Here is a 26,476-nt window from a genome sequence, read left to right on the forward strand (position 1 = left end):
TTCTTTTTTTGAGACAGGGTTTTGCGGTTTCACTGTGTTACCAAGGCTGGAGTGCAGTGGCACAATCATGGCTCACTGCAGCCTTGACCTTCCAGGCTCAGGCGATCCTCCCACCTCAGTCTCCCAAGTAGCTGGGACCACAGGTGCACACTATTTTTTTTTTTTTTTTTTTTTTTTTGAGGTGCACACTTGACTAATTAAAAAACTTTTTTTTTTTTTTTTTTTTTTTTTTTTTTTTTTTTGTAGAGCTAGAATCTTCCTATGTTGCCCAGGCTGGTCTTGAGCTCCTAGGCTCAAGTTATCTTCTCACCACGGCCTCCCAAAGTGTTGGGATTATAGGTGTGAGCCACTGTGCTCAGGTTTTCCACACTTTTCTCATCCCTTTCCCTTTCTTCTTCTTGCCCTGTACTTTCTCTCCTTCTTGTCATGTTCCTTCCCCACTCCCCAAGCCTGTCCACAGTCAGCTCTAACACTCCTCAGTTCTGTTTAATTGACATTAACTGAGCATATATAATGTGACAGTTGTCAGTTTCACGTAAATAACCCCCTACTTACTTTTCCATATCCTGCTGTCTTTTCCCACTTCAGTTTTCCCTCTTGAGGTGGGTATGAGACGGGGTTTCTTTTTTTTTTTTTTTTTTTTTTTTTTGAGACGGAGTCTCGCTCTGTCGCCCAGGCTGGAGTGCTGTGGCGTGATCTCGGCTCACTGCAAGCTCCGCCTCCCGGGTTCACGCCATTCTCCTGCCTCAGCCTCCCGAGGAGCTGGGACTACAGGTGCCCGCCACCTCGCTTGGCTAGTTTTTTTGTATTTTTTAGTAGAGACGGGGTTTCACCGTGTCAGCCAGGATTGTCTCGATCTCCTGACCTCGTGATCCGCCCGTCTCGGCCTCCCAAAGTGCTGGGATTACAGGCTTGAGCCACCGCGCCAGGCCGAGACGGGGTTTATTTATTTATTTATTTTTTTGAGACGGAGTCTTGCTCTGTCACCCAGGCTGGAGTGCTGTGGCAGGATCTCAGCTCACTGCAAGCTCCGCCTTCCGGGTTTACGCCATTCTCCTGCCTCAGCCTCCTGAGTAGCTGGGACTACAGGCGCCCGCCACCTCGCCCGGCTAGTTTTTTGTATTTTTTTTAGTAGAGACGGGGTTTCACCGTGTTAGCCAGAATGGTCTCGATCTCCTGACTTCGTGATCCGCCGAGATGGGGTTTCTCAGCCTCAGCATTGTTGACATTTTGTATGGGATAACTCTTGTTGTGGGGACTATCTTGTGATTTGTAGGATGTTCAGCAGCATCCCTGGCCTCTAGTCATTAAATGCCAGTGGCACCTCTCCTCACATCATGACAACCAAAAATGTCCCCAGACATTGCAAAATTACCCCCAGTTAAGAGCCACTGTTAAAAGGGAATATATAGCGGAGGTAGAGTTGATAAAATCCCCAAATCTTAGAAGTCAGTGGTCTCGACGAGATCGGGCACGTTCAGGGTGGTATGGCCATAGACAGAAGTCAGTGGTCTTCAAACTGTTTTGGTCATGCACCCTTAGTAACAAAACAAATGTCTGAGACTGCAACCCAATATGTGCATGTTTCTTTATTCATATAAAGTCTATACATATCTTCTATGTTGATCTTGTTTGTAATTATAAAATAATCACAAAAGTAGGCATTTTTAAAAGGATTAGATAAAAACCTAATTAGAGGCCAGGTGTGGTAACTTACCCCTGTAATCCCAGCACTTTGGGAGGCCAAGGTAGGATTACTTTAACCTGGGAGTGCAGTACGAGCTTGGGCAACACAGTGAGACTCCACCAAAAAAAAAAAAAAAAAAAAAAAAAAAAAAAAAAAAAAACGCAAGGAAGAAAGGAAGAAGAAGAAGAAAAAAAACAAAACAAACAAACAAAAACTGCCCGGCACTGTGGCTCATGCCTGTAATCCTAGCACTTTGGGAGGCCAAGGCAGGCAGATCACATGAGGTTAGGAGTTCAAGACCAGCCTGACCAACATAGTGAAAACCCGTCTCTACTAAAAATACAAAAATCAGCCAGAAATTGCTTGAACCTGGGAGGCGGAGGTTGCAGTGAGCTGAGATCATGCCACTGCACTCAGGTCTGGGCAACAGAGGGAGACTCTGTCTCAAAAAAGAAAAAAAAAAAAAAGACAAAATAAAAACTAATTAAATATCCTGATATAATCATCTTGGTCACTCTCTGTGGATGGCCATTTCTAGTGCTAGACCATAATGAATGCAACCTCTGGGGCCAGACAGATCTAGGCTTACAGCACTGGTTTCTGTTTCCTGCACTGCCATTTACTAGTTGAGTTACATTTATTCATTCAATAAAATGTCAGAAATGCAATGGAAAACAAGACATAACCTTCAAGAAACTCTTAGTTTTCTCACAGGCAAAATGAGGATAACTTGCAGGATGGTAGTGAGGATTAATAAGACGATATACGATAAGCATATAATAGGCACTCAAAAGTGGTGCCTGTGAATTCATGGCGGGGCTATTTGTGACAGCAAAAGACCGGAAAGAGCCCTACTGCATATCAGCAAGGGACTGGTTGAATAAACAATGGTATTATCTATGAAGCAGGATAGGTACTCAAGGAAGTAACCATGTCCTCAGGATGCAACAACCATGGTCACCATGGTGACTGTACAGTCAACACAATAAGCCCCAGCATTCACATTGTAGTCAAGCTCATTCAAGCAAAGTTGTCTCTAGTAGAGAATTTCCCCTGTAGACAGCATGCATATTTTGATTTTACCTGTCCTCAGACTGACCCTTTGCTCATCATAATAGTAAAAACCACACCCTTGGGTAGAGATGTGAGGTGCTAATGAGACGTGGGGAATGAATAGGCAGGCACGGCTACTGCACATGTGCACCCAGAGGACCACCCGGAGCATGCTTCCTAGTAACACCTCTTTCCAATCCTTTAAGAAGGATGTAAGTCTCCCGTAAAGGGAGTCTCCCTAGTGCCAGTCTTGGCTGCCCCACCCTGAATCCTCTCTCAGGGTGGACTACCTCTTCTGCACTTAACTTTCAAAATATTCTTTTTCCTTTGCAATAAATTGTTCTATGTTGCATCTCCTGCTGTGTGTCTCTTGTTTAAATTCTTTTAAACTAAGAAGACAAGAACTAAGGTCTCACAACAGCCATCAACATCTACACAATAGAGCAATATACAGCTGTCAAGGAGGGACTGGGCACGGTGGTTCACACCAACACTTTGGGAGGCTGAGGGATTTTTTTGTTTAATTATTATTAAATTTAAAAAAGAGAGGCTGGGCGTGGTGGCTCACGCTTGTAATCCTAGCACTTTGGGAGCCCGAGGCAGGTGGATCATGAGGTCAGGAGTTTGACACCAGTCTGGCCAACATAGTGAAACCCTGTCTCTACTAAAAACACTACATTTAGCCAGACATGGTGGTGCGTGCCTGTAATCCCAGCTACTCAGGAGGCTGAGGCAGGAGAATCGCTTGAACCTGGGAGGTGGAGGTTGCAGTGAGCTGAGATCATGCCACTGCACTCCAGCCTGGTGACAGAGCGAGACTCCACCTCAAAAAAAAAAAAAAAAAAAAGAGAGAGAGAGAAAGGAGGAATATATGTATATATTGTTATGGAGTAATCTCCAGGATACTTAGTTAAAACAAGTGAGGTGGGGTACAGTGGGTGGGAGTGGGACTGAATGGGTGAAGCCCAAAGGATTTTTTTTCGGGTGATAAACTATTTTCTCTGATGTTGTAATGGTGGATACATGACACTATGCATCTATAAAAACCCATAGAACTTTGCAGTAAGAGTGAACCTTAACCTTATGTTAACCTTATGTTAATGTATACATTAGTCAATCATTATTAATGTAAAATGTATACAAATTCTAAGCAATCATTTAGCAGGTCAGAGGATCCCACATAGAATAGACTATGACAAAACAATCTGGCCGGGCATGGTGGCTCGCGCCTGTAATCCCAGCATTTTGGGAGGCCGAGGCAGGCAGATCACAGGGTCAGGAGATCGAGACCATCCTGGCTAACATGGTGAAACCCCATCTCTACTAAAAATAAAAAAAATTAGCCGGGCATGGTGGTGGGCGCCTGCAGTCCCAGCTACTCGGGAGGCTGAAGCAGGAGAATGGTATGAACCCGGGAGGCGGAGCTTGCAGTGAGCTGAGATTGGGCCACTGCACTTCAGCCTGGGCAACACAGCAAGACTCCATCTCGGAAAAAAAAAATCTAATCTAACTGTATTACAAATGTATGAAACAACCTCTCTGAAGGGGTTTGAGGGAAAAGGGTGCTAACCTCAGCCACTTTGGAAATGAGTGGAGTCTGTAAGACCGAAGTCAAAAGACCTGCATATAAGTACTGTACTATACGTGATAAAGTTGTCTCCACAAGTGTATGGCTTAACAATTCTGAAATCACTACACATGTATACTGGAAATGGAAGATTAAGTCAAGGGATGGCAGATGGTGGGATTCTGGGTTCTCACTTTTGAAGTAGAAGGTTACAGATAAACAAGGGGAGATAACTAGGATGATTCTGGGAATGGATTAGAGTGGTAAGACATCAGAATGAACTCATGCCTAGCTTAAAGATACACACACACATATAACACAAATGTGTATATATGCATAAACATTTATAAATATGTGTATATAGAAGGTTAGTATTCACCCATATATTTATTTGCCGTGTCAGCTGAGAAGGCCTAGAAACAATGACATCCCACTAGCAATGACTGCACCTAGTGCCGAGAGTTTCTTGGTTTCTAATACCATTTTCCAAAAAAGGAACCAGAGATCCTTGGAGAAATAGCTGATTCTAGGCTGGGCGCGGTGGCTCAAGCCTGTAATCCCAGCATTTTGGGAGGCCGAGACGGGCGGATCACGAGGTCAGGAGGTCGAGACCATCCTGGCTAACAGTGAAACCCCGTCTCTACTAAAAAATACAAAAAAACGAGCCAGGCGAGGTGGCGGGTGCCTGTAGTCCCAGCTACTTGGGAGGCTGAGGCAGGAGAATGGTGTAAACCCGGGAGGCGGAGCTTGCAGTGAGCTGAGATCCGGCCACTGCCCTCCAGCCCGGGCGACAGAGCGAGACTCTGTCTCAAAAAATAAATAAATAAAATAATTAAAAAAAAAAATAGCTGATTCTAGGTCTAGGGCATCTTGTGACAGAAAGTAAGGAAGTACTTAGCAAAACACAACAATGGGAGTATGTCAAAAGGACACCATAGCCACCTGAAAGAGCTCTCAATGGCCAAAGTAGGAACAATCTGAGAAACAAAATAAAGCAGTATGAGATTATAACCCAAAGTATAAAATAAATATCCATGGGTTCACACTGATATATTTTTCATTTTATTTATTTGTTTTTGAGACAGGTCTCGCTCTGTCACCCAGGCTGGAGTGCAGTGGCTCACTGCAGCCTTGACCTCTTGGGCTCAAGCGATCCTCCTGCCTCAGCCTCCCAAGTACCTGGGACCACAGGTGCGTGCCACCATCACCCAGCTAAATTTTTAATTTATTATTTGTAGAGAGAGGGTCCTGCTCTGTTGCCCAGACCCATCTTGAAGTCCTGGGCTCAAGTGATCCATCCATCTTGGCCTCCCAAAGTGCTGTGCTGGAACTATAGACATAAGCCACCGTACCCGGCCTGACACAAATAAGTGATTGAATAAATAACAGGGGAGGAGAGGCAAACTCTCATGCAGAATTCCAGACAGTTTCTGTAGAGACCCTGCAGTCAAGGAAATGCAGCAGAATTCCTCACTCCTTAAATTTGGCCTAGGAATAGTGACTTCATCCCAAAGAGTACAGTGTGGAAAGAGAGAAAAAAAGAGTAAATTTAGGCTGGGTGTGGTGGCTCACGCTTGTAATCGCAGCACTTTGGGAGGCCGAGGAGGGTGGATCATCTGAAGTCAGGAGTTCAAGACCAACCTGGCCAACACGGTGAAACCCAGTCTCTACTAAAAATACAAAATTAGCCGGGCGTGGTAGCGCATGCCTGTAATCCCAGCTACTCGGGAGGTTGAGGCAGAAGAATCGCTTGAACCCGGGGGGCAGAGATTGCAGTGAGTCGAGATCACGCCTTTGCACTCCAGCCTGGACAATAAGAGTGAAACTCCGTCTCAACAAAAAAAAAAAAAAAAAAGCCCGGGGGCGGTGGCTCACGCCTGTGATCCCAGCACTTTGGGAGGCCAAGACGGGCGGGTCACAAGGTCAGGAGACTGAGACCATCCTGGCTAACATGGTGAAACCCCGTCTCTACTAAAAATACAAAAAAAAAAATTAGCCGGGCGTAGTGGCGGGCGCCTGTAGTCCCAGCTACTCGGGAGGCTGAGGCAGGAGAATAGCGTGAACCCGGGAGGCAGAGCTTGCAGTGAGCGGATATCACGCCACTGCACTCCAGCCTAGGCGACTGAGCGAGACTCGGTCTCAAAAAAAAAAAAAAAAAAAGTAAGTTTACAATGGAGAAACCTGACAAAAACTACCTAGATTTCCAAAGACTGATTTCCTAACCATGGTTGCAATCCCAATGTGGAAAGTTTTATCTGCGTGGCACTGTCAGATCAAGAAATAAGAAACGCCAGGTGAACAAGATGAACACCAACAGGGATAGTTCAAGTTGATAACATGTACCCTTGATATGATTCCATGAGAATGACACTTTACCTATGTGGTCTTCCTTCCCCAAATCCATAACCTGAGTCTAATCATGAGAAAAACATCAGACAAATCCCAATTGAGGAACATTCTACAAAATATCTGTCTGGTACTCCTCAGATTGTTGAGGTCATCAAAAACAAGGAAAGTCTGAGAATCTATCACAGCCAAGAGAAGCCTAAGGAGACACACAGACTAAATGTCAGGGCGGCTTCTAGGTGTGCTTGCTGTTCCTGGGATAGAATGCTAAGGTGGGGTGGGGGCACCAACAGATACCTATGCACAGCTTAGGGAAGCATCTCCATGAGTGCAGCTATGACTCTCACCAGTGTTCCTGGCCCTCTGTGATGTCAGGGCTTGCATTTCTTGATCTGATTGTGCAACACAGATAAAACATTCCAGGTTGGGATTGCACCCATGGTTAGGAAACTAGACTTTTGAAACAGACTTGAATTGACATCCTACTCCGCCATTTCATTTGTTACTTTGGGAGGATTACCAAAACCTCTCTGTGCCTCTTTTCTCATCATCTCTAACGTAAGGATTATAATTGTAACCACTAATAACTGGCTAATTTTTCTTTTTTCTTTTTGTTTGCAAAGGACAAATAAAGTACGTAGGGTGCTTGGCCTAGTACCTGGCACTTAGCACTCAGTAAAAGTTAGCCATTTACTATTGTACGCTGTGTAATTCATTTAGTGTAAATATTTTCTTTTCTTGTTGTTTTCTTTTGTTTGTGTATTTGTTTTTGAGACGGAGTCTTGCTCAGTCGCCCAGGCTAGAGTGCAGGGGTGTGATCTCAGCTCACTGCAACTTCTGCCTCCGAGGTACAAGGGATCCTCCCACCTCAGCCTCCCCAGTAGCTGGGATTACAGGTGCTCACCACCATGCCCGGATCATTTTTGTGTTTTTACTAGAGATGGTGTTTCACCACGTTGGCCACGCTGGTCTGAAACTCCTGACATCAGGTGATCCATCTGCCTCGGCCTCCCGAAGTGCTGGGATTACAGGAGTGAGCCACCATGCCTGGCTGTGTTTTTGTTGTTGTTGTTGTTGTTTTTGATGGAGTTTCACTCTTGTTGCCCAGGCTGGAGTGCAATGGCAAGATCTCAGCTCATCGCAACCTCTGCCTCCTGGGTTCAAGCGAGTCTCCTGGCTCAGCCTCCTGAGTAGCTGGGATTACGGGCATGTGCCACCACGCTGGGTTAACTTTGTATTTTTAGTAGAGATGGGGTTTCTCCATGTCGGTCAGGCTGGTCTTAAACTCCCAACCTCAGGTGATCCGCCCACCTTGGCTTCTCAAAGTGCTGGGATTACAGGCATGAGCCACCATGTCCAGGCCTGGCTGTTTTTTTGACAGAATTTTATTTAGGAAAATTGTTTTCCTTCATTCCCCTTGTGCAAAAAAAAAAAAAGAAAGAGAGAAAGAGAAGGAAAGAAGGAAGGAAAGGAGGAAGGAAGGAAAAGAGAAAGAAAGAAAAAGAAAGAGAGAGAAAGAAAGAAGGAAGGAAGGAAAGAAAAGAGAGAGAGAAAGAAAGAAAGAAAGAAAGAAAGAAAGAAAGAAAGAAAGAAAGAAAGAAAGAAAGAAAGAAAGAAAGAAAGAGAAAGAAAGAAAGAAAAGAAATTGTTAACTAGGTGTTGGAAAACTGAAAAGACAAAAGGGGCTCAACCATTGGAGGTACTCACTACAGGCAGCAGCTATCACACTATATGGAAAATCCAAATGAGAGGCTGAGTTTAAAAACAGCTTTTTTAGTTGGCGGGGCTCGGTGGCTCATGCTTGTAATCTCAGCACTTTGGAAGGCCGAGGCGGTTGGATCGCTTGAATCCAGAAGACATGGCAAAACCCAGTATCTACCAAAAAATACCAAAATTAGCCGGGCTTGGTGGCGCATGCCTGTAATCCCAGCTACTCTGGAGGCTGAGGCAGGAGAATCGCTTGAACACGGAGGCGGAGGTTGCAGTGAGCCGAGATAGCGCCACTGCACTCCAGCCTGGGTGACAAAGTGAGACTCTGTCTCTAATCAATAATAGTAATAATAAAATTAACAGTTTTATTGAGTATAATTTACATGTCATAAAATTCACCCACTGAAAGTGTACACTTCCTTCACTTCACCTTACAGGGTCTCACTCTGTCGCCCAGGCTGGGATGCAGGGGCGCCATGTCCGCTCACTGCAACCTCTGCCTCCCGGGGTCAGGTGATCCTCCCACCTCAGCCTCCCGAGTAGCGGGACTACAGGTGTGCACCACCACACCCAGCTAATTTTTCTTTTTCCTTTCTTTCTCTCCCTCCCTTCCTCCCCCTTCCTCCTTTTTTTTTTTTTTTTTTTTTTTTGTAGAGACGGTGTCTCCCCTTGTGGCCAGGTTGGTCACAACTCCTGAACTCAAGCTATCTGCCCGCCTCGACCTCCCAAAATGCTGGGATTACAGGCGTGAGCCACTGCGTCCGGCCACACTTCCATGACTTTTTAATAAACTTACACAGTTGTGCAATTGTTACCACAATCCACTTTTAGAACATTTCTATTACCGCTTTCCTCCAATTTTTTCAAGCCCATCTGCATTCAATCCCCGCTCCCACACCTCGCCCCAGGTAACTGTGCTCTGTGTCTTTGTAGATTTGCCTAGTGTAATCTATTTTTTACTTCGGTAATATAAGGAGGTCGTGCAAAATAGAGACTATTTAGGAACAGACTAGGCAGACTTAAATCTGATGGAAAGTTTAAAGTTGTTTAAAAGTGGGCTATAGTTTTACATGATTTTTTTAAAAAGAGGAAAGGTGAGGAGAGGTTCCAGTCTGGGGCGGCTAGGACTGAGGTGATGGTTCTGTGGGGGCGAGGGAAGTTGTGAGGGGAGCAGCGCCCTCGCGTCACGCCCGCCCCGCCCAGGGCCGGATTGGCTCCTAACTCACCCTCTTTGCTTCAGGGCGGCCGCCGTCCTCTTGCGCAGGCGCAGTGCTCCTGCTTCCTGGCCGAGGGCGGGCGAGCGGAGCCTGCATTCGCAGCGATCGCGAGCGTGTGGTGATTGCTTCTGTCTGTTGTTTAGATATGGAAGCTGAGAGGATGCACAGAGGCAGCCGGAACCTGGGTCGGGGTCTCGCTCGGTGCTGACTGCCCCCGGGGTCGAGTAGGCGATGGGGGAGCCCGGCTTCTTCGTCACAGGAGACCGCGCCGGTGGCCGGAGCTGGTGCCTGCGGCGGGTGGGAATGAGCGCCGGGTGGCTGCTGCTGGAAGATGGGCGCGAGGTACGGGGGAAGGGGTCCTGTGGGGCGGAGGGCAGGGGCTGGAGGGAGCGGGGCTCCGGGGAGGGAGGAAGGTGCCTTGCTGCGCTGAATGAATGGCAGAGAGGAGGCGGGCACCAGGAAGAGGAGCGAAGTGTCTGTGGGGGGTGGATTCCTGGGGAGAGAAGGGAGAAAGCGGTTCTGGCGCGAGCGACTGAAGGGTCTGCGGTGGGAGGTGTTTGGGGGAGAAATAGCCGAATGAGAGAAAGAAAAGAGAGTTCGGCTCTGGGGAGCCCTGGGGGGCCACAAGGGTTGGGGTGAGGACGGAGGCCCTGGCCCGCGGCCTGTGGGGCGAGAAGCTGGCCCCGTCCAGAGAGGCCTGGGCCAGCGGGTAGCGGGGCCGGGGCCGGGAAGGAGAGGGACGCGCAGAGAATGTGAGGAGACGTGGGGGTGTCGAGGAGGGGAGGGCGGGGGCTGGCCAGATCCGGTTTAGGGCGCACGGAGCCCCGCGGTCCCCAGGTCGGGGAACGGTGGCGGGGGCCGCGAGCCGCAGGGAAGCCGAGGCAGGGCCCGGCGCGTGAACTTTCTCGAGTTTGTTTTGAAAACGATTCAAGTTTTGGGCTTTGTCCCTTAAAGCAATCAAACTTTCACGTAGAAATGTATTCTTCCTTCCCAACTCTGAGGAACATGGGCAACTTGGGCTGGGGCCACCTTTCTCCGGTGAGGCTCGGTACGGCCGAGTGGCCCTCCCTGAGGTGGGTCGGGCAGGGATTCAGAGTTCTCTCCAGAGGCTGCCTGTCGTCTTTATTAATGCAGTTGCAAATGAAAAAATTTTTAAGCGGAAAGGTGCACCAGCGTGGTGCATCTTGAAAGGGCGAGAGAGGGGAGGAGGGAGTTAGATTGCAATCAGGTTGAGAAGGAGAACTGGGTCAGGGACAAGCTTGTCATGCCTGGGAACCACCTGGGTTTTGGAAATAATCTGTATGAAAAGTTCTCTTCGCAGTAAAAGTGGATGGTTGGTCATGATGTTGTAAATTCAGTAAGTCTTTTAAGTCTTAATGTATGTTCGGGTAGATTTTTCCTATAAGCCGTACCGCCTCAATTCAGTCTGCCAGGTATTTCTTGAGTATTTAACATTGTTTGGTGTACAATGAGGACAAATAAAATTTCTGCGCTCGAAGAGTTTAAGGCTTGAGTGGGGAGAGAGGATTTATACAATGAAGCAGTCTAAGAACATCCATATGGGCTGTATGATCAAGTGCCAAGATGTGGATTATTTAATTCCATCCCAGAGCAGTAGTTCTTCAAGTCAGAGGAGGAATTCATGTCCAGGCTCAAATTTTGCTCGATTAGGGGGTGTTATAAAGGGTTACTTGTGTGCTGTGATTTGAGGAACACCAAGAAAACATCTCTGCCCCCAAATACCTCTTCTATCCAGGTATTAGTGCCTAAAAGTCCACATTAAGCATTCAGTCTTTTAGCTTGAGCACTGATCTTTCCCTGCCTGGCCCTTTCCAACAGCATATGTTTGTGAGAAGTTTAACAAATTAAAACACGAACACCTGAATGATAACCTGAATACTACACACAAAAATAAATTGTTTTCGTGTATAACTATTAGTTAATTTCACATACATTACTTAGTGTGATTCCTGCATACACACAACTTTATAAGGTAACTTAGTGGGCAAGTGTTATTCCTTTAGATTCAATTGTTGTGGATTAATTTATGACTCTTCTGAATAGCTTGGTAGTACTGCAGTCTTGGGCAGGTGGGATGGGGAGGAAGAATTAAAGCACCTGTAGGAAGGGCAGGAAGACTCCAAAGCACTCTTAGACATATTCTGAACCATTTGATAGTTCTTTGTGGGGACACTTCTATGGGGAGGGACCCGTGCAAACGGAGTGAATGGTAAAGACACAGTGGTAAGACTGTGGCTGGCTTCAGGGACCTGTGTGTAGGAGAAGCCTGCCAGGCTTGGCTGCCTGCAAGGTCAGGTCGTAGCATAGCCTGAAAAGAAGTCTGAATCAAAGGCAAGAGAAGAAGTTGTACTTATTGTAATGTCCCCACATCGTAGCACAAGCTGTTTTGCACAAGATTTTAAGAGGTATGCTAATAACATTATAACAGCAAAGGTAGGTCAGCTCCCTGCCTTTCTAGTTCTTAGTCTCAGATGTTGTGGATAAAATAATAAAACAGAGTTCCTTTCATTTCATTAGTGAGAATACTGTAGTAAATTGTCTAAATAAGTGGCTTTAAGCTTGTTAAAGCAATGCGTAGAGTTTGGTGGAAAAACCAATGGAGATTTATTGCAAATTAGCTACTTCTCAGGTACTATAAAGTATCTAGGCCTTTGGGAAAAACAACAGAACCTTCTCTTTCCTTTTCTTCTCTTGTATTTAGTTTTCATTAAATTTTCTGCCCCAAGGGAAAAAAGGGAAAGGATGGTTATATTTACTGGTTTGGGGGCTTTTGTTGTGGGGTGTTTTGTTTTGTTTTGAGACAGAGTACTCCCTGTCACCCAGGCTAGAGTGCAGTGGTGTGATCACACCTCCACCTCCCTGGTTCAAGCCGTTCTTCTGCCTCAGCCTCCAAAGTAGCTGGGGTTACAGATGTGCACCACTATGCCCAGTTAATTTTTGTATTTTCAGTAGAGACAGGGTTTCGCCATGTTGGCCAGGCTGGTCTCGAACTCCTGGCCTCATGTGATCCACCCGCCTGGGCTTCCCAAAGTGCTGGGATTACAGGTGTGAGCCACTGTACCTGGCCATATTGTTATTTGAGAAACAGTAGGAATTGTGCCCAGGAGGAAAGAGATAGTCTTGTGAAGGTGGGCAAGGACAAGATGATCTTTTAGATCAATAATGTATGTAAGCTCAAATGCTTACAAAACTATTGTAAATGAAAACAACCCCTCACATATAGGTCAGCAGTCAGTTCCCATGGGAAATTTAGTGTTCCATTGAGTGGTCCTGAGATTTCCAGTTAACCTCACTGCACTCTTTAACTATAGTATAGGAGAAATATCAGTAGTACCAAGGTAAATTCTAAGACCAGGCAGTGCAGGGAAGGATATAAAAGAAGGATTCCTTTTTCTGGGTTCAGAGTCTGTTGGAGGCAGTTTCAGAAAAAGGCACTCTTCCACTTTTTTGGTATTGTTTTCCCCAGGCTACTCACAATGGCAGTCTGGCTGTCTCCCCTCCAGTATTAGCATGTAATATATGAGATGCTTCCTCTCTTAGAGATAAAGCTACCTAAATAGAAATTTTACGGAATATGGATGACAGATAAATCCCTAACCATTCCAATTTTAACAGACATGTGTATTCAGAGGAACTTCTATAATTAATATAATTCTGGCAGAGTGTGAAAGAACTGAAAAACTTTGTGCTCAGTATTGGTGGAGTGGTCGCCACAACATTTTAGAGAGGAACAAGGAGACCGTATGAGTTCCAGCTGCTGCTCCATATTTTCCAGTGGTAATAAATACAGTCTCTAACTTCTGACATAGAAACACCCACCCTAAAATCTTGAGGACTCATATGCAAGACCTCGTTATTTTTTCATTCATTCTCAAATACTTAACTGAACACTATGCCGGGTATAGAAACACAGTGGTAAACAAGACAGATAAAGTCCCTGCTTATCTAATTTATATTCTGTTAAGGGCACGGAGGGGAAAAGTAAAATAAGCAAGGTAATTTTGGTTTATGATAAGAGCATCCTAATAACTGAAGAAATATGATGGGAAGCAGACAACCAACTTTAGACAGTGGTGATCAGAGTAGGCTTATGAGTAGCTGAAACATGAAAGATAAGGAGCCCATGCAACATCTGAGAGAAGAGTGTTCTTAGCAGGGGGCTAAGTGAAAAGACCCTCGGGTAGGCTGGCACTTCAGGGAGAGGGGCTTAAGGAACAACAACAAGAAGAATGTTTGAGGGACTGGAGCAGCTAATGTTGGCACCGTGATATGAGTTAAGACTAAAGAGTAGAGGGGCTCAGGACTTTCAGGGTCTTATAGGCCATGGAAGGAAGTTTGAATGATTGGACAGTTTTAAGGAAAGAAGGAAAATGATCTGATTTAAAATGTTTACATTTCTATTCCAGTTACTCTATAAAGTTTATGGGGGCTAGAGTGGGAACAGAAACAGTAGGAGGCCAGGTGTTTTGGACTAAGGTTGTGGCTGTAGAGATAGAAATGAACAGACTTAGGACATATTTGGATTATAGCCCATAAAATTTACCAGTGATTTCAGTGTGGGGATGAGGGACAGAGATGAATCAAAGATGACTTCTGGGTTATGGGTTGAATAGTTGATTGGATGGTATTGTCAATACTGAGATGAGAGTTTGTGGGAAGGAATAGATTAGGTCAGTGAGTCGTAGTGGTCTTTGAGGGACTGAGGAGGACACGCATGATTCTGAAAGATCTTCAAACGAAGAGAAGAGGGCAGTTTTTAGCTAAAGTTGGTTTAAAGTTCCCAGTTAAGGTTGTGGTATGGGTCATTAAAGAGGTCATTTGTGCACTAAAAAGAATAAGCAGGGAGCCAGACGCGGTAGCTCAGGCCTGTAATCCCAGCACTTTGGGAGGCTGAGGCAGGCGGATCACTTGAGGTCAGGAGTTGGAGACCTGCCTGACCAACATGATGAAACCCCATCTCTACTAAAAATACAAAAATTAGCCGGGCATGGTGGTGCATGCCTGTAATGCCAGCTACGTGGGAGTCTGAGGCAAGAGAATCGCTTGAATCCAGGAGGCAGAGGTTACAGTGAGCCAAGATTGCACCACTGCACTCCAGCTTGGGTGACAAAGCAAGACTCCGTCTCAAAAAAAAAAAAAAAAAAGAAAAAAGAAGAAGAAGAAGCAGGGAATTCTGTGATCTGGATCTCAGAAGAATTTCATTTCCTTCCTTCACAGGGTTGTTATGAACTAGACTGGTCCAACAGGAAAGTATGATAGATGTGAATTGGCGCTTCTTTTCAACCTTTTCCAGAAGCTCTCAAGCTGTTCTTGTGGATAAGACAGAGAATATGTACTCCAATGCAAAGACTTTTGGTTGAATTATAACTGGCCAAAGGTATATCCAGGCTGTGTGGGTTAGTGTTTACTAGGCTTTCCTGAAAACTTTGCCTTTGGCTGCATCCCATTCTGTGTCTTGAAAGAAGGTATAGAAGGCATCATATCATATAAATTTGGTGGAAGGGATATTAAGTATGTCTCATCTGATGGCAGATTAAAAATTCAGAAAGGTCTTGACAAATTGGTTTGATAGGCTGAACTAGCAAGATGAAATTTAGTAGGAATCAATCTAAGGTCCTGCACTTGAATCCAAGGTTTTCCATTCGATCAAGTATAGAACGGAAGAGACATGACTTAGCATAGCATTTCTTGGAGGAGGGGGAGACCAAGAAATTTAATCCTTCCTAAGTTGGAGGATACATTGGCAGTGTACTAGATCTGCTGTGAAAGCTAATGCAATTTATATGCTCCAGTGATAATTTCTAGAACTGGGAAAGTAACACTTGTGTTTGGCTGTGTAATAGAAATTAAGTTTATTTTTCTTAATATGCCTTCCAAGAATAAAGATAAACCAGCAGTCCTTTCACAGACTCATTAGAATGGCAAAGAGACTCAAGCCCATCCCCTGGGAGTTAAGTTGAAGTAACTGGGAATACAGAGTCAGGAAAAGAAAACTCAGGGTTCACTTTATAGCTGTGACATTGAAAGGGGACTGGAGATTTCCTGATGGTGCCAGGGCAAAGCCAGTGCCAATGGATGGAATTTACAGGGAGAAAGATGCCAAGTCAGAGACATTTTAAAAATTGGAGGGCCTGCCTTACATAAAGTTACTGGCAGTATTTATGAGTTGATGGGATGCGTAGAAAGAATTCCTCCATCTCATGGTCACTGAACCAGATGACCTTTCAAGATCTTGCCAACCCTGAGATACATGGATAACTCTTTTTCAGCTTTCTCTTCTTGTCACAACTGTTTGCCTTTTTCTATTTGGTGGTTCTCATGGCAGCTGAAGGGGAGATAGCTGATGCACTGTTTTGGTTCCACAGGTGTCTGGTTTCATAAGTCAGGACCTGCATATGCTGCTGGTTGACGAGATTTGTAAAGGCACTCCCTTTTCAGCACAATGACTGATTGTATTTCTTACATTGTTGTTGTCTTCCCAGGTGACTGTAGGACGAGGATTTGGTGTCACATACCAACTGGTATCAAAAATCTGCCCCCTGATGATTTCTCGAAACCACTGTGTTTTGAAGCAGAATCCTGAGGGCCAGTGGACAATCATGGACAACAAGGTACGAGAATTCACAGAATCCTGATGACTTTTATTTGTTTTTAAATTACTTTTTTTTTTTTTGCATAGGTAATTCATGGTATAAAATTCAAAAGTATAACTTCTTCTTTCGTGGCCATCCAGTTTCCTTTTCCAGAGGCGCAGCCACTTCCATATGCTGCCAGAGATTAGATTATACTAAAATAATTTCTCTTGATTTGGGTTGAAGTTTGTTACCTTGAGGAGAATACCTGAATTGGGGTAGTAGGTCCTATTCCAGAAACTAGACTAAGTTACTGGGCAAATCAGCCTGTTTGAGGTGAAGCTCCCAGAGACCCTGGGAATCTGCAGAATCCGCTAATGCTTCTGGAGTACACTTACGGCTCAGTGAACAGGGGGAGAAGGGAGAAACTGATCTGACTGCACTTAGCTCCTTGCTTTCCTCATTCCTTTCAATCTGAGCAACCTCCCCTGGCTTTTAAAACATGTTTTAAATGTTGGTGTTCTGAAGATTTCCTTTGAATAATGGGTTTTTCTCCTTTAGACACATTTGAAAACCACTAGTTTAGTGGTAAATGTGTTGAGGGAGGTGCAATAGTATATAAAGCCCAGCAATTAGAAAGTACCTAATGTGCTGGGCGTGGTGGTGCATGCCTGTAGTCCCAGCTACTGGGGAAGCTGAGGCAAGAGGATTGTTTGAGCCCATGAGTTCTGGGTTATAGTGTGCTACGCTGTTCTGGTGTCTGCATTAAGTTTGGCATCAATATGGTGTCCTCCTGGGGGCAGGGGACCACCTGTTTGTCTAAGGAAGGTGAACTGATCCAGGTTGGAAGGAGGGCAGGTCAAAACTGCTGTGCTGATCAGCAATGGGATTGCACCTGTGAGTAGCTACTGCACTCCAGTGTGATTGACATGGTGAAGCCCTGTCTCTATCAAAAAGAAAAGAAGGGCCGGGCGCGGTGGCTCAAGCCTGTAATCCCAGCACTTTGGGAGCCCGAGACGGGCGGATCACGAGGTCAGAAGTTCAAGACCATCCTGGCTAACACGGTGAAACCCCGTCTCTACTAAAAAAAAATACAAAAAACTAGCTGGGCGAGGTGGCGGGCGCCTGTAGTCCCAGCTACTTGGGAGGAGGCTGAGGCAGGAGAATGGTGTAAACCCGGGAGGCGGAGCTTGCAGTGAGCTGAGATCTGGCCACTGTACTCCAGCCTGGGCAACAGAGCAAGACTCTGTCTCAAAAAAAAAAAAGAAAAGAAAATACCTAAAGTGCAGATATATAAGCACCCAGGATATATGATGAAAATATAGACTATGAGGTGAGAGAAATTCTAACATAAACAGTTCATGTTTAGGAAGTATAACATGTCTTTAAGTACCATTTCATATTGCTTCACTGCCCCAGTTAGGATTTTAAAGGTACCATTAGAAGGGAGGATATCCCACAGGTCTGCCCAGCAGCCTCATTTTGCATGCATAAAACTCCTAGATTTAAGCTGTTGTAAAGTATCTTCCTGCTGTAGAATTAAGTTGAGTTGGCACTGTATTGAAGGAGACAATACACAAATGCTAAGTAAATAGGTTCAGCACTTTCAGCAATGCACCATGAGTGGGGTAAAAATTGACACTGGCATTATCTACTTTAACCCCTTATGTAGACAGATGAATCTGAGGCCCAGAGAGATAAACTGTCTTGCCCAAGTCCTTCTCTATAATGAGCCAGGACTTAAGTTTCTCTGCTATGCCCTGTGCAAATACCAGTAAAGTACGTAAGCAATTTGCTATACTGGCTTTATGACGTCAAACAATTAATTATGCATATTTAAAATATAGCTGCAAGATTTTAAAGCCTCTGAAATAGTGTATATCAAAACAGCTTAGGAAAAGATGTTTTCCTCATCAGAGTAGGCTGTATGAGAGTTGGGATTACAGTATTATAGAGGTGAGTTTTCTGCTGCTGCTTTTCTTAGTTATGTGCAGTAGATGTGATCCACTTATGGGATTAGCAGATTTTCATAGGTTGGGAAGCCAACAGCTGATCAACTTTAGTGTTATTTAAATGTCAACCACAGGGATACAGAGGCAGCCTGTGCAAGATCAGATCATGACTGTGCTCCGGGCTCACTCTCCAATGTTTGCTTTGTACCCTTCCTTCTAGGGTTGCTGTTACCATGTGATTCTTCTGAGGTCTCACTCAGGCAATAGAAAGGAAAGATAGGTTTCTTAACAACCTGTTTAAACTTTTTAGCTGTGATTGTGAGATAACTGATTTTTAAGAGAAGCTAGGACTGGGGTGTTTTGATGGAACAATTCTTACAAGTAAATCCCCCCTCCCCTCTGCACTTTTCTTTTGATTACAGATGCCCCCTTTCTGGCTTCCTCCTGGCATGATGCCATGGCAGCCCTCTTCTGCTGATAAGGGACCTGAATTTCAGCTGTAGGATATTATTGCTGTGGTTGTGTTTGAAGTCATTTGCCAAGTCTCTTTCAAGAGATAGGTGTTTCTAATAAGTTAACACTCAGAGCTGCATTCTCTTATCTGCTGGAATGGCTGGAAAGTGAGAGCTTAAGTATAGTTACAAAAATTGCAAGAAATGTTATTTTGGTTTAAAATTGGCTTAAGATATAGGAAAAAAAACCCTTGGAGGACAGCTAACTCTGCACACAGTATGAGGATAGTTCTAGTTGTGTAGGTTTTGGTCAATTCATAAGCTCTTCAGTTGGCCATCCTTTGTATTGGTATCCAGCTCTTTCAGAAAATTGGTTGTTTTAAAGTCACAGTATGAAATGCCTTAGAGGTTCGGTCACGTCTTACTTGAGCCTTTCCCATTCTTACCCTCCTCTCCTGTTGCTTTTCACCTGCTGCCTGGTGATTCCTACTATTGTTCTTCTGCAGAATCTGGCATTTGAAGTCTTTGGTAAGTGTACTCTTATGTGAACAATCTTTGCTGCTTGGGACAGTCCAGCTTCTTCTGGTCCTCAGCAACTAGAGCAGTGGTTATCAACCCCGTTTCCAGTTTTTGCTCTCACCTGGGGTACTTTTTAAAAATACTGATGGTAGTACAATAAAAACGTTCATTCGTCAAAAGACACCATTAAGAGAGTAAAAGGCAAACTCAGAGGAAGATGTTTGCTACATATTATAGTCAATGAAGGGCTTATCCTGAGTTACATGCAGAACTCCAATAAGAAAAAGATATGCCCTATTTAAAAATGAGCAAGAGACAAGCACTTCACAAAAGTTTGTATCCAATGAAAAGTTGTTCAACCTCATTAATAATTTGGGGAATTTAAATTAAAACCATAATGGAATACCTCTACACATTCACCAGAGTGGCTAAAATTGAAGACCAGTGATGCCAGGTATTGGTAAGGATATGGAGCGATAGAATGCTCTTACCCTTCTGTTGGGAGTGTAAATTGGTACAGCTACTTCGGGAAATTATTTGGCATTATTCATTAAAGTTCAGTGTACATATAGCTTTTGACACCGTATTTTCACTCCCAGGGAAACAGCCCAAATGTCCATCAACAGTAGAATGGATAAATTGTGGAATAATCTTATACTGAAACACTATACTGTAGTGAATATGAATGAACTACTGTATCTAATAACATGGACAAATCTCACATAATATTGAGTGAAAGAAGACAGACACAAAAGAACACATATTATATGATGCCATTTATACAATGTTTAAAACCAGGCAAAATTAACATGTGCTATTAAATCTGGATAGTAGTCACCTTATTGCCAGGGTGGCTACTGACTAGGAGGCACACGGGGTTTCTGGGATGCTGATAATGTGGGGTTTGTTTTGTTTTTGACCTCGTGGTAGTTACGCTATGATGTTCATTTTGTGACTGTTCATCTAGTTGGTACATTTATGATTCGTGCACTTTTATGTTTGCATGTTCTACTTTAGTAAAGAGTTTAAAAAATATATTGAGGATACATGATACAATTGCTGAAATAAGACTTGATGATATCAAGTGCTGGCAAGCATGCAGAATAACTGGAACTCCTCAACATTCAAGTGTGAATATAAAATGGTACCTCCACTTTGAAAAACTGGTGGTTTCTAAGAGTCAAATATATACTTGTCCAGTGATCCTATTTCTAGGTATTTACCCAAGATTGATGAAAGCTTATGTTCTCACAGAAACTTGTATGTGAATGTTTCTAGTGGCTTTCTTTTTTTAATTTATTTTTGTGAGATGGAGTTTTGCTCTTTTCACCCAGGCTGGAGTGCAATGGTGCGATCTCGGCTCCCCAAAACCTCCACCTCCTGGGTTCAAGCAATTCTCCTGCCTCAGCCTCCCGAGTAGCTGGGATTACAGGTGTGCAGCACCACGCCCAACTAATTTTTGTATTTTTAGTAGCGTTGGGGTTTCACCATGTTGGCCAGGCTGGTCTTGAACTCTTGACCTCAGGTGATCCACCCGCCTCGGCTTCCCAAAGTGCTAGGATTACAGGCGTGAGCCACCACACCCCGCCTGTAGTGGCTTTATTAATATTCATCAGAAACTGGAAAAAAACAACTAGGGAATGGATAAACTGTGCTCCACCCATACTACCTTCAATATTACTCAGCAATAAAATATAACTGCTGGTAATGCAACAGCATGGATGAATCTCAGAGGCATTACACTAATTGAAAGAAGCAAGACTCAAAAGTGTAGATAATAAGATTCCATTTGTATTACATTCTAGGAAAGGGAAGAGAACAGGTAAGTAGTTGCCTGGGAATGCGGGAAAGGTTGACTACCAAGGGGCAGTGTATCTTGCTGTAGTTACACAACTGTATGTGTTGGTATATAAATGTAACTTTTAAAATACTGATACTTAGTTCCTATCTCAGACCAGTTAACTCACTCTGAGGGTGAAACTCAGGCACCACTCTTTGTTTTAAACCTTCCCAGGTGGTTTTACTGTATAGCCAGGGTTGAGAACCACTGAGCTACATAAATTATCTAAAGCACTCCAAGAAAACATTGCCTTTTGGTTTTGAGTTTCCACTTTCCTCAATAAACTGTTTAAAAGCAGCTGGACAGAGATTGAGCATCTAGTGAAGTAATTCCTATCTAAGCGGATGTGCATTATCCCACCTTTTTCCCATTGGTGGCTGAGAGACATCAGGCAGACCTGGGTATCGTTTTCTGCTGCTAACATTGTTCAAGTGGGTAGTTATGAAAACCAACATCAAGAAAGCCTTGAACAGAGCCCGATTATTTAAACCATTGTATTTGATATCATCTCCAGCAGTACTTGATTGTTCTTCTACAGCCATGGGACGTTTGTCCTTTTCTGGTCTCCTTACATGAACAGAGCTGACTCAGGGCTTTGGTTTAAATTATACCACTAGATGTCATCAAGAAGTGATGAATGGGTAAATATACAAGGATTCAAGGACAAAACGTGATGGAAGAATTTTGAGTTTACTTGCCAGCTTCTAAAAGGGCTCTGAAGGCAATGGGTTAATGTAGAGGATCTAATGGAGGTCTGCAACATATTGTGAAAGTTTGCCCCAGCTTCTGAGGGATTCTTATTCTCTTTAGCTGTGGGCTGCTTCTGTAATCTTATTTATTTATTTTACCTTATCTTAGCTTTGGAGACTTTCCTTAAATTTCTGTACTTTGGCACTAGGTGGGTGGCCTTCTGTGTCTTACTACTTTTTCTGATACCTTTTTCCTGCATATAATCTAAAATTGACTGTCCTGCTCTAAAATTGTTCTCGGATAGATTGTTCTGGCTCCATCCCTCTTGTTTGTTGTTTCTCATATGTTGTTTCAAAATTCAGTAAAACTTATCACTCCCCATAGTTTCTCAGGCTGTATAGAAAGGGTGTGAGGAGGTTTCCTAGATGAACCAGGTTAGACCCAATGCACAGTGGGTTAAGACTAATCTTTCTGTATATATCTATGCCAGTCTTTTCTTTCTGTGTAAACCAAGTAATAGAAGATAAAACTGGAAGCAAGAGCCTAATGCCAAACCAGAGCTGAGATCTGATCTCTACTTGCCCTTTACCCTCTGTGCCTTGTGGTCAAGCCCCCTGTCCCTTACATTTGTATTGACTGGGGATTTTTTTCTAGCTGAAAGTAGGTAGCTATAGTTGCCAGTGTAAACATAAATCTTGGTCCCAATTCAGAAGTGAGCATCATCTCTGGCCTATCCCCTGAACTTAAGTCCTTGATATGGGTTAAAATGCTCACCAGTATATTTCAACTCTGAGTCTTGCCTTTGTTTCAAGTCTATTTTAGGACCTATCATCTCCATGTAGCATCCCTTAGCTATTCCAGCTGCACATGATATTCCTTTGCATTTATAGGCTATGCCATGTAATCCCATATTTACTTATTTGTGCCCTTGTGTTGTCTTTTCCACAGTCAGCTGCTGAAAGTTTTCATGTCTTTTCCACTCAATATATTTACCTTGCATGACATTGAGCATAGAATTGAAATGATTGTTGATGAATCAGTTGAACCAAAGCATAGTAATAGTAGTGAACACTTATGTAACACGATGCCCAGGCACTGTCTAAATAATTGCCATATGTTATCTCATTAAATCCACACAGACCCCATGAGGGGAGACTTATTTTCCTCCATTTTATTGATGCAGTAACTGGACAATAAAGAGGTCAAGAAACCTGGCCAAAATCACCCAGCTGCTAAGCGATAGAGCCACATTACAAACCCAGGCAGTCTCACTCCAGGATCTGTGCTCTTAACCTCGATACTATGACTTCTTTAAAACCATAAAAGTTTATTTTACTTTATTTATTTTGGAGACAAGAGTCTCGCTCTGTCACCCAGACTGGAGTGCAGTGACACGATCTCGGCTCACAGCATCCTCCGCCTCCTGGGTTCTAGCGATTCTCATGCCTTGGCCTCCCAAGTAGCTGGGATTACAGGCACCCACCACCACACCTGGCTAATTTTTGTATTTTTAGTAGAGAGGGTGTTTCACTGTGTTGGCCAGGGTGGTCTTGAACTCCTGGCCTCAAGTGATCCACGCACCTCGGCCTCTCAAAGTGCTGAGATTACAGATGTAAGCCACCACTCTCAGACAGTAAATATTTCTTAAGCATTCATTCTATGTGAGTCATTGTGCTAAGTGATTCACATGTATTATCTTATTCATTCCTCACAGGAACAGTATGAGATAGGTACTGTACTATCCCTATTCTGCATACAAAACAGGCATGGAGAGATTAAGTGAATTGTCAAATGCCATGCAGACTATGAACCCGCATCTGAGTCCAGAGCTCCAGCTCTTATCCATTATCCTGTATTGCCCATATATCCCTGTTGGTATTAAGTGGCTCAGATCCTATCTGCCATTTGACCCCAGTACCGGATTTAGTACTCTCTTTTTTTATTTATGTGTGCGTGCTTGTTTACCAGTGTGTTAAGGAACCACATCCAGAGATAGCATTTGAACCTACTTCATGGACCTCACCCTTAACTACTGCTTTCTTCACTAATAACATTTTTTCTAGTTTTGGGACGTTGCTGCAGTTTAGGTCAATAGGAGCTAGCCAATTTCAGTTTCCTTTAATGCTATTCCATGTGTTTGGGTAAATTATCCACCAATAATAAGGTGATTCCTGCCTGTTAATATGGCAGTTCTCTGTGGAAGCATGAATGTGAAATATAGGTAAAAAGCCGAAGCACTGCTTAACGAATGCTGTTTCTAGGGATGGTAGTTTATGAATCTTTCTTTTCTATTTGTTATCAAGAGTTTTCCTTCTGAAAAGGCAAAAGGTTTTACAGCAGCAGGAGAGAGATTCCATTAAGAAGACGAAAATCACGAAGCTTATTTCTTCTGTCTTTCCCTTTCCCCAGAGTCTAAATGGTGTTTGGCTGAACAGAGCACGTCTGGAACCTTTAAGGGTCTATTCCATTCATCAGGGGGACTACATCCAACTTGGAGTGCCTCTGGAAAATAAGGAGAATGCCGAGTATGAATATGAAGTTACTGAAGAAGACTGGGAGACAATATATCCTTGTCTTTCCCCAAAGAATGACCAGATGATAGAAAAAAATAAGGAATTGAGAACTAAAAGGAAATTCAGTTTGGATCAATTAGGAGGTCCTGGAGCTGAAGGCCCGTCAAATTTGAAATCCAAAATAAATAAAGTGTCTTATGAATCTGGTCAGTCAGTGAAATCACAGGGGAAAGGTGAAGTGGCCAGTACACCCTCTGAAAATTTGGATCCTAAGTTGACTGCCCTTGAGCCAAGTAAGAAGACCACAGGGGCTCCCATTTACCCTGGCTTCCCCGTAGTCACAGAGGTTCATCATGAGCAGAAAGCCTCAAACTCTTCAGCATCTCAGAGAAGCTTACAGATGTTTAAGGTGACCATGTCCAGGATTCTGAGGCTGAAAATACAGATGCAAGAAAAACATGAAGCCGTTATGAATGTGAAAAAGCAGACCCAAAAAGGGAACTCAAAGAAAATTGTGCGAATGGAGCAGGAACTGCAGGACTTACAGTCCCAGCTGTGTGCAGAGCAGGCGCAGCAGCAGGCAAGAGTGGAGCAACTAGAGAAGACTTTCCAGGAAGAGGAACGGCATCTTGAGGTACCACACAGAAGGGAAGGGCAAGAGTGGTCTTCAGGAGTAGGGCAGGCACTTCATGAACCTCTGGCCAGAGTTCTCAGTTTCTGGGCCAGGTACCAAATTCTGAGCACCAAAGACAAGAAATGGAATGGGAACAGTAAACTTTTGAGATCAGGGAAGGAGATTGAGTAGAGGGTTAAGGCTTCAGCATGCTGATGAGATCAAGAGCCAGAGATGGGGTGCCAAGATAGGGTAAAGTGACCAGCAGAGCCAACCAGGACATAACTTATCTCAGGATGCAAAGCTGAGGCAACTCAGAACCAACATGAATTCAGGGGGAAGTTAGGTGAAGGTCAAGATGCCACAAAACCACAGTATAGTCCAATTAAATCATTAGTTGTCTTCAAGACTTACCTATCTTTGCTCTGTGGCCAAGGCCAAATCACTTAGTCCCAGGGCAAGTACAGGTCAGCTGGTTCCTCTGCCTTTGTACCTGACAGTTTGTTAGCTATAAAGGTTAGTTAACTCTGTAGCTAACCCAGGAGGTGAGAGGCTAAAAAGGCAGAAAATGTTTTTGTTTCTATTTTGAGCAGCCAGCATGTGATGGGACAGATGCACCATGACTGCATTGTTGGGTTGAATGATAAACCACCTTCCACAGTGCTTATAGTAGGAAGGTAAAATAATGACTGTCTTAACTGTGTAAAGGTAAGACCAAATGTGTTTCCATCCCTGAGTCATTTGCTTCGATGACAAACTCTTGCACAAAGCTTTAGGCTAGAGCAGATCCTGTCCCTACTCAAAATGTCATTTCCTATCTGGCAGGAACCACACATTTTACTCCCACCCAGTTGCTCAGATAATATTGAATGTCAAGAATTCCCTATTGTTGACTTAGAACTCACACGGACCAGTCACAACTAAAGTGAATAAACTTTTTTGTTTGGGTTGCTCAGGGTAAGGAACAACCAGAGGTAGTGTTGGCTTATTTCTGAGCAATTTATAAATTTCATTCTGATCTCTGCCATCCCCTTGAACTGGTAGTATTAGCAAAAGCCATGGATTAAATAGGTCTTTTGAGAGTATACACTGCTTGCTTGCATGTACCTTTTTGCTTCCCTTATCCAGCCTAGACTAGTTCTTGAAATTAGTAGAGGGTGGTTTATGTCTATGTGTTTAGTATATCACACCTTCACTAGGACAGAACTCTCTGTAAAGGCTAATATGTTCAGGAACAAGTTACTGTTGATTAATATTTGTGGCTGCTCTGGACATGCCTCAAGGTATAGCTGCAAAATCTTTTTTTTGAACCAAAATGTTAAAGGCAAAAGGATCAGTTTGGATAATTTCTCTGGGTATGAGTAGGTCGTGTACATATTGCTCATAGTGAAGTGTATCTAGTCCCTTGTTTATCAGCTGCATCTCCCTCTGCCCACCAAGCCCTAGGGATTTATCCTACCCCCTACTACTTGTTAGAGGCTCATTAAACCCTTGCTGCTTCACACTTTTTTTTTTTAAGTACTCAAATTGCCTGGAACTAGGGAATTCTGGCAGTTATAAAGATGCTTAACAAATGGTTTTTGCCATTAAGGAATTTATCTTGTTGAGGAGGCAAGATGTATCATACACATGATATAATCAGAGAATAGTTTTCAGTCAATATAGTAAATTAGAGAACAATTTTAAGTTGGCATATTAAATGGGTAGGTAATTCTTAAGGACAG

The 26,476-nt window shown here is 43.8% G+C and overlaps 1 protein-coding gene across 3 annotated transcripts in view; it reads left to right on the top strand.

Moving 5' to 3' along the window:
* Positions 1 to 9,601: 9,601 nt before the first annotated feature.
* RNF8 (ring finger protein 8) overlaps positions 9,602 to 26,476 on the top strand; it is a 38,611-nt gene continuing 21,736 nt past the window's right edge. For all 3 annotated transcript variants that reach the window (XR_004056861.1, XM_010389712.1, XM_010389713.2), the window contains exons 1-3: positions 9,602 to 9,922; positions 16,084 to 16,212; positions 24,036 to 24,773. Coding sequence is in view for 2 of the 3 variants with exons in the window: in XM_010389712.1 (XP_010388014.1) it covers positions 9,812 to 9,922; positions 16,084 to 16,212; positions 24,036 to 24,773 (978 nt within the window). In the remaining variant the exon portion in view is untranslated. The remainder of the gene's footprint in view (positions 9,923 to 16,083; positions 16,213 to 24,035; positions 24,774 to 26,476) is intronic.

This window comes from Rhinopithecus roxellana, chromosome 4 (genome assembly GCF_007565055.1).
Source record: "Rhinopithecus roxellana isolate Shanxi Qingling chromosome 4, ASM756505v1, whole genome shotgun sequence".
NCBI classification, from domain to species: domain Eukaryota; kingdom Metazoa; phylum Chordata; class Mammalia; order Primates; family Cercopithecidae; genus Rhinopithecus; species Rhinopithecus roxellana.